The sequence below is a fragment of the Temnothorax americanus genome, unplaced genomic scaffold (genome assembly GCF_048541705.1).
Source record: "Temnothorax americanus isolate GAGA-0224 unplaced genomic scaffold, ASM4854170v1 Scaffold104, whole genome shotgun sequence".
Taxonomy (NCBI): Eukaryota; Metazoa; Arthropoda; class Insecta; order Hymenoptera; family Formicidae; genus Temnothorax; species Temnothorax americanus.
Genome location: NW_027509236.1, coordinates 394,112 through 407,033, shown reverse-complemented (window position 1 = coordinate 407,033; position 12,922 = coordinate 394,112). Strand labels below are relative to the sequence as shown.

Sequence of the window (12,922 nt, the reverse complement as noted above, 5' to 3'; positions counted from 1 at the left end):
AAGTTCTGGGAAACCGGACCGAACGATTTGAGTCACCAGATCAATCTGACAGGCGGTAATTAAATCAATAATTCTATGCGTCCCCGTTGTCAAGGGACGCGCTTCGGCTTGAAACTTCTGCGGAGCGAAGCCAATTTCAGCCCACGAGAACAAACGTCTCGGCACGGGCGAGCGGGCGTAACAATATATAGATTATATAGAGACATTATTATATATAAAGATTATTATATAGAGACATTATATAGACATTGTTATATATAGAGATTATATAGAGACATTATATATAGAGACATTATATAAAGATTATATAGAGACAAAGATTAAATCCTGTTGCTCTCAACGTCTGCCTCTGCCTCTGCCTCGTCTACCTCAATGGTAATTGGATGATGACAATTTATATAAGAAAGCCATGAACCTTTCTTCTTGCCGTCGTATCCCTGCGGCTCTGCCTCTTGGTCTTCGAACTGTAAAATAATAAAATTGTATAAGAAATTTTATGAATTAAATACATATAATATGAATTAAATTTTTCATATATAACAAGAAGATATTTATTAATTTCGATTAAGATGGTATGTTTGTTTGTTATTGCGATAAATGTTACCACATGCCTCAGTGGTCGAATTGAGGCGACGCCTGCACGGATAGCGGGAGGTTCCAGGTTCAAACTCTGGCTGGGGTAATATTTTTTGTAATCGCAATCAAATTATTGGCGGAATATATCATAAATATGTCATTACTTTCTGTTAAATATACATAATATTAATATTACCTTGTCTATCATCTTCGGCATCGAAACGAACAGCGGCACGATCGGCGACGACGGGATCAGCGGCGACAGGTCCGGCGGCGACAGGATGGTCGGCGACGACGGAACCAGCGGCGACAGGTCCAGCGGCGACGGAACTGGCGGCGACAGGTCCGGCGGCGACAACGGAACCGGCGGCGACGGGACCGGCAGCGATATCGGTGGCTGATTTTTCTTCCAATGATAATTCTAGCTCAAAATCGGCGAAATCGTTATCATCTATATCCATCTAAAATAAAATAAAAATAGCAACATTGTAATTATGTGAAATTATGTGAAATATATATTGAAAAGACAGTACTTACCATTTGTACTTTCGCGATTTCTCTCAGTATAAAACGGTGGTTTCGTTGGCTCCTGCCTCTAACCGAGGACAATACGGCCAGTATTTGCCATCATATATATATCAAGATATATATAATATCAACAACCTGTTCACCGTTCTCTGGATAGAATTGTAACACTGCTCTTGCGCTTCTTGACAGACATGCATACAACGTTAATAAGAAACGATATAAACGTTTTGTAGGATTGTGCAAAGTTTTGCTTGCATAGCACAACCACAAGCGCAGAAATACTGACAGCCCCATCAAACGTACCAGCTTTAAATGGCAATCCTTGACCTAAAAAATAAAATAATGTATTAATATGATATTATGGCTACGGTCAACGTGACACTACAAATGCTTCGAAGCATTCCTCTTCTCTTTTCTTTCAATGAAGAAAGAAGGAGAAGAAGAACGCTCCAGAGCATTTGTATCACGTTGACCGTAGCCTATATATCAAGATATATATAATATCAACAACCTGTTCACCGTTCTCTGGATAGAATTGTAACACTGCTCTTGCGCTTCTTGACAGACATGCATACAACGTTGATAAGAAACGATATAAACGTCTTGTAGGATTGTGCAAAGTTTTGCTTGCATAGCACAACCACAAGCGCAGAAATACTGACAGCCCCATCAAACGTACCAGCTTTAAATGGCAATCCTTGACCTAAAAAATAAAATAATGTATTAATATGATATTATGGCTACGGTCAACGTGACACTACAAATGCTTCGAAGCATTCCTCTTCTCTTTTCTTCCAATGAAGAAAGAAGGAGAAGAAGAACGCTCCAGAGCATTTGTATCACGTTGACCGTAGCCTATATATCAAGATATATATAATATCAACAACCTGTTCACCGTTCTCTGGATAGAATTGTAACACTGCTCTTGCGCTTCTTGACAGACATGCATACAACGTTGATAAGAAACGATATAAACGTCTTGTAGGATTGTGCAAAGTTTTGCTTGCATAGCACAACCACAAGCGCAGAAATACTGACAGCCCCATCAAACGTACCAGCTTTAAATGGCAATCCTTGACCTAAAAAATAAAATAATGTATTAATATGATATTATGGCTACGGTCAACGTGACACTACAAATGCTTCGAAGCATTCCTCTTCTCTTTTCTTTCAATGAAGAAAGAAGGAGAAGAAGAACGCTCCAGAGCATTTGTATCACGTTGACCGTAGCCTATATATCAAGATATATATATATCTTTCAGCAACGTGCACAACTTTATTTGAGGTTATAATTGGGTACAACATTCATCGCACAAAATTTTTTAATTGCAAATCGGAAACGTACCTCGAGTTGAGCTCTTCTGCGATCAACGAAGTCGGGATCAAACGTGTCAGTCGTCACTTTCTGCCAAGCGTAGAGAACCTTCTTTTCCGGCAGCGATAGTAACACGATGGGTGCGTTCAGCCGATACTCCGCTAGCCTAGCAATCGTGAGCAGTCGCTCGTTTCCTATCCTTTTAATCCATTGGGTCAAAGGAGAGGAAACAAGCGAAAACGAGCGACTACTCACGATTGCTAGGCTAGCGGAGTATCGGCTGAACGCACCCAATGTAGGGATACGAAATCTTTAGATAAGCACGAAGCAATTCAATTCAGTATATCGCCGGCACGATTACGGTGTTACTGCCGTTTCGCGTACGCGCGTATGCGCGCGTTGTCGCACCTTACCTCGCGACGCGTAATAAAGAGTCACACGATCGGTCTCGCTCCGCGCGTACTACCGTGTCTCTCGATCGATCGAGATAGGTTAACTGATCAGATGATGAACTGACTGACAGGATAGCGCTCTAAACGAACGCACTGTCTGCACTGCACTGCACTGCGACACTAACGCCGCTAGCCGCCAGTGTCGAAAAAGTGAAAGTGACGTTCTCTGTTTGTTACATGTATGTTATAAAGAAAAGCGGTCGACGTAGACGACGTATCTTAAAAATAAATTTTCGCATTTGGACTTTGCGTCGCAATATCTCCGCTCGTAGGGCACGTAGCGGAATATTATGAGAGAAACCCCCCCCCCCCTAATTGGACCCCAAGCTATCGATCAAGCCTACTTAGAACTTGATCCGTTCACTCGTTATCGAGATCTCAATATCTCGGGTACTCGCAACCCGTCGCGTCGCGTAAATGAGTCACGGTCGGTCTCGCTCCGCGTGTACTTGGCGCGAGACACTACCGTGTCTCTTTCTTGATATATATAAATATATAATATATAATATATAAATATATAATATATAAATATTTTATAATTAATATTATTTTAAATTTTTAGAAGTTTTTAATTTTGTATTTTATACTTATTATTATATATGTATTATATACATTTTTATTACCAAATAATTAAACCTGTTTTTGGTTAAATTTTTGTATGTTATTGTTTTTAAATTTTTTTTATATAAGTTCTTGTTTTTTACAATTTTAAATTTTGTTTTTACTTTTTTTAAATTGCAGTTATTAAATTTTTTAAATTTTTATTTTCTGCATTTAATTTAACCTAGTTAGGCAGCAGTCGGGAGTTTTTTTTTTAACAATTTTTTTATTGTTTAATTTTTTGTTTCTAATTTTTATTTAAATTATGTTTTGTTTTTAATATTTTTAATTAAATTTATTTATTATAAGTTTTTGTTTTTAAATTTCTTTATATAAATTTTTGTTTTGAAATTTTTTTGTTTTTAAATTTTTTTTTATTTTTTGTTTTTGTTTTAGGTTAAATTTAGTTTTGTATAATTTTTTGTTTTTAATTTTGTGTTTAAATTTTATTTTAAATTTTAGTTATTAAATTTATTTTTTTATAAGTGTTTTTATTTATTAATTTTTATTTTCTGCATTTAATTTAACCTGGTTAGGCAGCAGTCGAGTCTTTTTTTTTAAACAATTTTTGTTAATTTGTTTTCTGCCTTTTTATTAAATTTTTTAAGTTTTTAATTTTTAGTTTTTTAAATCTGTTTTTTACTAATTAATTTTTAAGTTTTTATTTATTTTATATTATTATAATTTTTGTTTATCTTTTTGCTGCTGTTGCGAGATTTTAATTATTTATTCATTTTATACTTTTAAAAGCAATACATATTTTTTTTTATGCTATGCAGAAACATATTTTATAATATACATATAAATAGTTGAAAATATAGGTACTAGGCATAATCTAAATCTTATACACAATAGTATGAGATTAATTATAACTTAAGTAATTTTCTCTATTTTTTTAACATTTTTAATGATTTTTTTATTTATATATATAATAATCTTACAATTATATATAACCATGTATATATAGGGTATTAGGTAATAATAAGCGGACCACTTCTCGTGGACAGGAAGAGCGATTTAAACTGAATCAAATTAAACGTCTTTTGTCGTACTGTAAGTTTCTCAATAATTAATGAGAAATTAATTAATAAAGATAAGAGAATTAATCAGTGTGCATCCACATGATTTGCCGAGAAGGAGCAGCCCAACGTTTACGTTACTATGTGCATAGCGAAATATTATGAAAGAGGAGTGTTTTGTAAACAATAATGACAATGAGTGTCACTTTTGTATAGTTAATAATTTTTGTTATAAACATTAGCGTTCCTCCCAATGTCTCGTCGCGGCCTAATAGCAACGTAAACATTTGACTGCTCCTTCTCGTCGAATCGCACAAACGCATCTTGATTCGCGTATCTTTATTAATTATTTTATTATTAATTATTGAAATACTTACAAAACAGTAAGACTTTTCGATTCAGTTTTACCCGCTCTAGCTGCCCATCACGAGCAGTGATCCGCTTAATTATTACTTGACACCCTGTATGTATACACACATATAAGATACCTGATACCACATGGTATTTCCGAGGAAATGATTCAATAAACAAATTTGTATTAGGCAGTGTATTACTGTTTATCACACTATTTATTATATTTTTATTTAATTTTGTAAAGATTAAACTTGTATAAACAAACTTAACCTCTAACTACCGGCCAAATATGACATGTGAGCAATAGAGCAGCCAGCGCGCGCGATAACATCGTGCACGCCGCGCAATATCCAATGAGCGTGCTGCGATGAATAGAAAAGCAATACGTTCTGCCGAAGCCCATAGAGGCAACTAGAATCTCACTAAAATTCCCCATGTGAATGCATGTCATTGGTTAATCAATTTCCTCTGTAACTCAGTCGATAGCCAATAAGAGAACATATAAATGTAATATATCGTTTTTTCGCTTTTTTATTAACACAACGATTAATGATAATTATACGCCATAAACCCTGCTTGATCTTTAAGAAACATATATACGGAAGCACATATCAAAGTATGTTGTAGTTATCGAGAACTAAGGTAACAAAGATTCGGCCTCCGTGAAACGCATACTCCCTTGTCTTCGCCAACCGAAGGTTGGCAGCAGTCGGGAGAAAAATCGATAAATCCATTTGCAAAATATGAGATTCTTTTAAGCGACGATTTATTTTTACTGTCTTCGCTACTAGAACCTTGTATAATGTTATGGAGTTTCTTCAAATTTATTGCAGCATAATTCCTTTAATGTTCATAAATTCTATAAAAAATTATAAATATTACGCTCATTCAGAATTAAATTACATAAAATAAAGTCCAAACGTTACAATGTGGACTATAATATTAACGGTGAAACCATATTTGCTATTTACATCTTTCTCCTGTCTCTAACATAGATTTAATACTTTCACACGCATAGGTATACGCACGTGCACGCACACACATGTAAACAGCAAAAATGATTTTATCGTTAACATTATGTGTAATATCAATATTATTAATATTTACGTTACGCATATAATATTAATATTATATGCATAATGTTTGCACTTTACTGTGTAATTCAATTCTAAAGCGTAGTTTAGAGCAATTTTATAGAGCGCGTGTGTGTATAAAACTAGATTAATCAATAATCAAACTATTAAATTTTTACACAATACTCGAATTGTATTGTAAGCAGGATTGAAAGTCAAAATACAAGTAATTTATTTACAAAACATAAGTAATTCATTCACAAAACAATTAAAACTATATTGCAACTTATATTGCACAATAAAATAAACCTTAATTCTATATCCTTTAGAGTACGAGAATGAAACAAAACTTATTTTTTTAAACATAGCTCACATTTGAAAAGCAGTACGTACGCCCTGTGTCCGATCGGCACTGTGTCCGATCCGCACTGTGTCCGATCCGCACTGTGTCCGATCGACACTGTGTCCGATCCGCACTGTGTCCAATTGCAACCACCGTGTGTCCGATCGACACTGTGTCCGATCTGCCTTGTGTCAGATCTGCACTGTGTCCGATTGCAACCACCGTGTGTTCGTTTCCTACTGTGTCCGATCCGCACTGTGTCCGATCTGCACTGTGTCCGATCTGCACTGTGTCCAATTGCAACCACCGTGTGTCCGATCGACACTGTGTAAGATCGACATTGTGTCCGATTGCAACCACCGTGTGTCCGTTTCCTACTGTGTCCGATCGACACTGTGTTCGATTCGCACTGTGTCCGATCCGCACTGTGTCCGTTTCCTACTGTGTCCGATCGACACTGTGTCCGATCCGCACTGTGTCCGATTTGCACTGTGTCCGATTGCAACCACCGTGTGTCCAATCGACACTGTGTCCGATCCGCACTGTGTCCGATCTGCACTGTGTCCGATTGCAACCATCGTGTGTCCGTTTTCTACTGTATCCGATCGACACTGTGTCCGATCCGCACTGTGTCCGATCCGCACTGTGTCCGTTTCCTACTGTGTCCGATCGACACTGTGTCCGATCCGCACTGTGTCCGATCCGCACTGTGTCCGATCCGCACTGTGTCCGATTGCAACCACCGTGTGTCCGTTTCCTACTGTGTCCGATCGACTCTGTGTCCGATTCATTCAACCTGCTGTGTCCGATTTATTCTGTGCGCAACTGGGACTCACTCCCGGCGACGGGTTTTCCGCAGGAATCTTCCAATAGATACGTCACGGGATTAGTTTTTAGCATTTTGACGATTCTAAACACCTTCATGGTCCAATTTGGTGTGTGTATCCTTTCTTGAAGATTGTCTTGAATTTACTCACGCGTATCGAGTCGCCCACTTTGAATCGCGCGGGAGCAGCGATCTTTACGTGGCTGTACACCGTTGTTAGGAGCTTGTCGGCGATCGCGGGGGGTAACATTCATGGGTCGCATGCTGATTGTTTGATGCTTTCGCGCGTTGTAATCCGATACGAGACCCGGCAGCGAGTCAATCCATTTGTAATTTCCATTGCGTGTAAACATTTTCCACATGTCGTTCTTGAGCGTGCGATTGAATCGTTCGACGACCGATGCCTTCATTACGGAATAGGTCGAATAGTGATTAATATTATGTTTCTTCAAGAGTTACAGCACGTTTGCGTTGTAAAATTTTTTCCCCTTGTCAGTCTGCAGATTTTTCAGGCATCTCCCGCCGTCTCGAATTATTTTCACAATCGCCGTAGTAACCTTGATTCTGCTCTTGGCCTTGAGCGGTACGGCCCATGCGTGCTTGCTCAGCACGTCGATAACGGTGAGTATTTCGTGGTAGCCTCTGTTGAATCGCGTGTATGGGCACATCTTGACCACATCCTCCTGCCACAGGTCGTCGTATCCGCGCACTATGACGCGTCTTTGCGAATAATTTCTTCTCGCAGGAGCATGTAATTCTTCCACCAGCCTCTGTTTCTCAGTTGATTGCTTCTTACTAGCCATGACGATGACGCGCAACTGACGCAGAAATCAGATGTACGTTCTTTATTTATTCGCGATGATTTGCAATTACATCTTGAATCATCTGTTGAATCTTTAAAAAGTCTTTAAAAGCAACCAGTTTTTCTCAGTTAAAGTCAGTTAAAACTGGATGTTTTTAAAGACGTTTTAAAGATTCAAAAGTCGATTTAAGATGTAATTGCGAATCATCGCAAATAGATAAGAACGTACATCTGATCTCTGCGTCAATTGCGCGTCATCATCATGGCTAGTAAGAAGCAATCAACTGAGAAACAGAGGGTGGTGGAAGAATTACATGCTCCTGCGAGAAGAAATTATTCGCGAAGACGCGTCATAGTGTGCGGATACGATGACCTGTGGCAGGCGGATGTGGTCGAGATGTGCCCATACACGCGATTCAACAGAGGCTACCACTAAATACTCACCGTTATCGTGCTGAGCAAGCACGCATGGGCCATACCGCTTAAGGCCAAAAGCAGAACCAAGGTTACTACGGCGATTGTCAAAATAATTCGAGACGGCGGGATATGAAACGGCCCCGTTTCTCAGAACCGCCACCTCCTTTACGGTTCCTTACGACGGTTAAACCGTCGGGATGAAATTTGTCGTAAAGGAGGTGGCGGTTCTGAGAAACGGGACCGTTTTGGCAAATTTTTTTTTTTGAAATAAACTATATATGTGTATTTTTAAATATTTTATTTTCCTTTTCCTGCATAGTTTGTAGTATAATATAGATGTTTTAGCTGTTCAAGAGCTGTTTTTAGCTGTTTTTTAGTTGTTTTTAGTTGTTTGATTGTTACGTCCAACCCCGGGATTAAGATGTGAAAATCTGGGAAGCAAGGAAAAGGCTAGCCAGAGGGGTCGGGGGAAGGGAGGACGGAGCTAGATACTTACAAATGTCGCTCGCAGGTACGCGCTCGGAGACGCGTGGCGCGAGCCGAACGCACTTTTATGACACAGAAAGGGTCAACATCTGTAAAGACCTTAGGACGCCTTTCGTGAGCGGTGCGATTGTCGGTCCTTTTTCGAGTCAGAGATATTAATCCCTTTAACTCAGGATCGGACCTCGTGCAATTTCGAGAGGTGGATGGTAGGATGAGGTCTCAATTTAATGAAAGAAACATTTGAGTTTATCTTAGAAATAAATAGAACATTTATGACGAATTAACATAGAATTTACTAATGACATTGAGTAAAGAAAAAAAATCAGTCGATAGTACAAATAATAAATAAATCCAGATAAAGGGTAAATGTATTAAATGTAGATGTAACATGTGTGTGTATTTCTCGCGGGTAATACATAGGTGCGGGGGTGATCGGGCAAAATCTTTAAGGAAAAACCTACTTGATAATGAACATCCTGCCCGCTATTATTACAATCGGAATCGGTAGTGAGATTACATGAATTTAGTGAAGTGTTGTGTATGTGTGTAAATTGATTTAAGTCGGCCTTAAGATTAAAGTGTATTTAAATTATAAAGTTAAAACATATGAAAAAATAAAGGTTAATTTCTATAGTTATTAATCTAATGTTATGGTCTTGGGATCGGCTATGTCCTCGGGATCGAGGGTCGAGGCAGTCGAGGAGGTTGGGGACGGACTTCGGGAAGAGGAGGGGGAATCGGGAGGTTCTAAGAAGCGGGCTGGATCGGGGTTAACGGGGACCACGCGAGGCGGGACCACGCGAAACGGAGCCACGCGGCAAATAGGGCGATGTTCGACAATTGGGCGAGAGGGTAGGACGACTGGGCGATAGGGCAGGATGGTAGCGGGACAATTCTGGTTCGAACAACCGGGTTCTTCCGTAGAAGCTAGTAGGGACGGTGGGGTGGCGAGTCACGGAGGACTGGCGTTGAGCTGCTCCCGGGGGAGTTTGACCTCCCGTCGCGCCCGCTTGTTCTGGCGATTTCTATGTCGCCTGATTGTGCGGAGATTCGGTCCTTGAGGGGCTAGGACTTTTGGGTCCACTAAAAATATTTACTTATTTAGTCGATCTCTCTCGGACCCGGTCAAAAGCGAACAAAAAAAAATCGTCGAGCTTAAGGGGGGGGAAGGTCAGTGGACAATCTGGGCCCACGACAACGACGAGGCGCCGGGAACCAAGTCAGGCCTGCCACAACGCCAACGACCGCTGGGAACTCGATGCCTACACTAACCGACCCACGAGCATAAGCTCAGGGAGGTCAGTGGACCAGCTGAGTCCACGACAGCGACGAGACGCCGGGAGGCAAGTCAGGCCCACGACAACGCCAACGACCGCTGGGAACCTGATGTCTACACTGACCGACTTTAATTATATAATGAGCTTCCGGGGGTCCGACAATCGATAGACCGTTTAAGAAGGGGGGCGATAACGCGGGAAAAGAAGGATCAAGAAAATTACGGGACTTACTACTTGATGACTTGAGTTCAAACGAATGGCCTTCTCTCAAAAATAAACGTTGGACTCGTCGGTGGGTGAGTCGGGGCGACTGATGGTCCGTCGGATCTGCTGCACTGACTCTAAACGCGGAGTCGAGACTCAAAACGAATGAGGTTCAGAAATACCGAGCAATGCAGACTCAAACTGAGAAAATTTCTCTGCCCTAGTCCTGCGACGTCGCAATTTAAATAGGAAGGTTCGAAGGATAAAAGGGGTGGATTTCGTGTGGGATGTGTCTGGTTTTCGTTTAAAGGATTTCTGGTTGGCGGGATGTTTCTAATTATTATTTAAGAGAATTCTTATTGGGCGAGATGTTTCTTGCCCAAGAGGTAGATTTGAGTTTACGCCTATCCTAGAAAGCTAGAGACGGTTATCGATTTTTCCGGTTTTCTATTGGTGAGCCCCCTCTTAAGGCCCCACTGTCTTATTGGGGGTGTAACCCATCGGTTCTTTCCAGTGACGCATTTGTTTTTCGGTTATCGCCGATTTCTTTTTTATTAGGGTTCCTTACTTATCTCGCGACCCTGTTTCTATGTTGACAGACGATCCATACTTCTCAATTTTAAGTGCAGTTCTATTCCAAACAGAAACTTCCGCCACGTGCTCTTAAGATTTCTAAAAGCACGTATTAGGTTTTGTTTCTGTTTGTCGGAACATCGCACGGCCAGTTTTGAGTGAGTCGCGCGATATAATACAGATCCCCATCATCCCTCGTCTGAAGTTAAGGCTCTTTTCTGCGCGTTGTGTCGCCGGATTTATAGTTATGGGCCAGACGAGGTTGACGAGAATCTGGTCACCATATCCCCCGTCTGTTAGTAATTTATCATCTGAGAGGTTGCTTTTAGTTGCCCAAGCAAATAGGTAGTTTGATCATAAAAAAAAAGGAATGCAAGGAGATCTAACCTCACCTCGATCGATAACCGTCCGTACGTAGCTTGTTTATTCTAATCTTAGGGCTATCTTAGGCGCATAAGGATTCCCGCGAAAAAGGGATGTCGTGGAGTCTGCAGGACGTAACAGATAGCTGTTTAAAAGCTGTTTTTAGTTGTTTAAAAGAAGTTTGATAGCGGTTCAATAGCAGTTATACAAATCGCAGTTATACAGATAGCTGTTTTAGTTGTTTGATAGCTGTTCAAGAGCTGTTTGATAGCTGTTTTTAGCTGTTTTTAGCTGTTTCATAACGGTTTAATAGCTGTTTGATAGCTGTTTGATAGCTGTTTTTAGCTGTTTCATAGCGGTTTAATAGATGTTTGATAGCTGTTTGATAGGCGTTTTTAGCTGTTTTTAGCTGTTTCATAGCGGTTCAATAGCTGTTTGATAGCTGTTTGATAGCTGTTTTTAGCTGTTTTTAGCTGTTTCATAGCGGTTCAATAGCTGTTTGATAGCTGTTTCATAGCGGTTCAATAACTGTTTGATAGTTGTTTGATCGCGGTTCAATAGCTGTTTTACAGATTAAATCACCGTCACGCATAAACTGCAATTTATTCGCGCGGGGATAATGGGAATTTGTATATGAGATGCATTTTAAGTAATTTAGTACAAAAAATAATAAGACTTACTGTAAAAAAATTTAATGTCCGTCTAATCGCATTAAAAAAAATCATTCTACTCTATTCGAGACGGCGGAAGATGTCCAAAAAATCTGCAGACTAACAAGGGGAAAAATTTTACAACGCCAACGTGCAGAAACTCTTGAAGAAACATAATATCAATCACTATTTGACCTATTCCGTAATGAAGGTCGTCGAACGATTCAATCGCACGCTCAAGAACGACATGTGGAAAATGTTTACGCGCAATGGAAATTACAAATGGATCGACTCACTGCCGATTCTCGTATCGGATTTCAACGCGCGAAAGCATCGAACAATCAGCATGCGACCCATGAATGTTACCCCCCGCGATCGCCGACAAGCTCCTAACAACGGTGTACAGCTACGTAAAGATCGCTGCTCCCGCGCGATTCAAAGTGGGCGACTCAATACGCGTGAGTAAATTCAAGACAATCTTCAAGAAAGGATACACGCCAAATTGGACCACGGAGGTGTTTAGAATCGTCAAAGTGCACAAAACTAATCCTGTGACGTATCTGTTGGAAGATTCCTGCGGAAAACCCGTCGCCGGCGGTTTCTACGAATACGAGTTACATCGCGTTGCTAATCCCGACGTGTATCTCGTTGAAAAAGTTTTGCGCAAAAGAGGGGATGAGGTTTATGTAAAGTGGTTAGGATTTGATAATTCACACAATTCATGGATACACAAGAATAATGTATTGTAAAAATTTATTATAATATAAAAACATATTATACATACAAATAAGTCATTTATTTTCATAAATGTATTTACAATATATTTACAATGGTATTTTATAATGCCCCCATGGCAGCGTCTCGGTAGAACCGGGTATAATGTAGCGCTTATCATCGTACGGACTTAGAGCTATTTTCGTTTCAGATATGGTGTATACCTCGTGTTTTTTGGATCTTATGCAGGTTTGCTGTCGCGTCATTTCAATTTCGTCGCGCAGACACGTCGTGTAGTCGTCGAACGTTATCGACCTGGCTACGACGTTACTCTTAACACCTTTAGCCTT

General features: G+C 39.9%; 1 protein-coding gene across 1 annotated transcript; it reads right to left on the bottom strand.

The window, feature by feature from the left end:
* Positions 1–786: 786 nt before the first annotated feature.
* LOC143903372 (uncharacterized) lies at positions 787–7,184 on the bottom strand. The gene is made up of 6 exons (XM_077416917.1): positions 7,097–7,184; positions 2,450–2,613; positions 1,992–2,183; positions 1,624–1,807; positions 1,114–1,431; positions 787–1,037 (listed from the first exon to the last, which is right to left on the bottom strand). The coding sequence occupies exons 1-5, from the start codon at positions 7,182–7,184 to the stop codon at positions 1,244–1,246; spliced, it is 816 nt and encodes a 271-aa protein (XP_077273043.1). The 3' UTR covers positions 787–1,037; positions 1,114–1,243.
* Between the last annotated feature and the right edge of the window lie 5,738 nt (positions 7,185–12,922).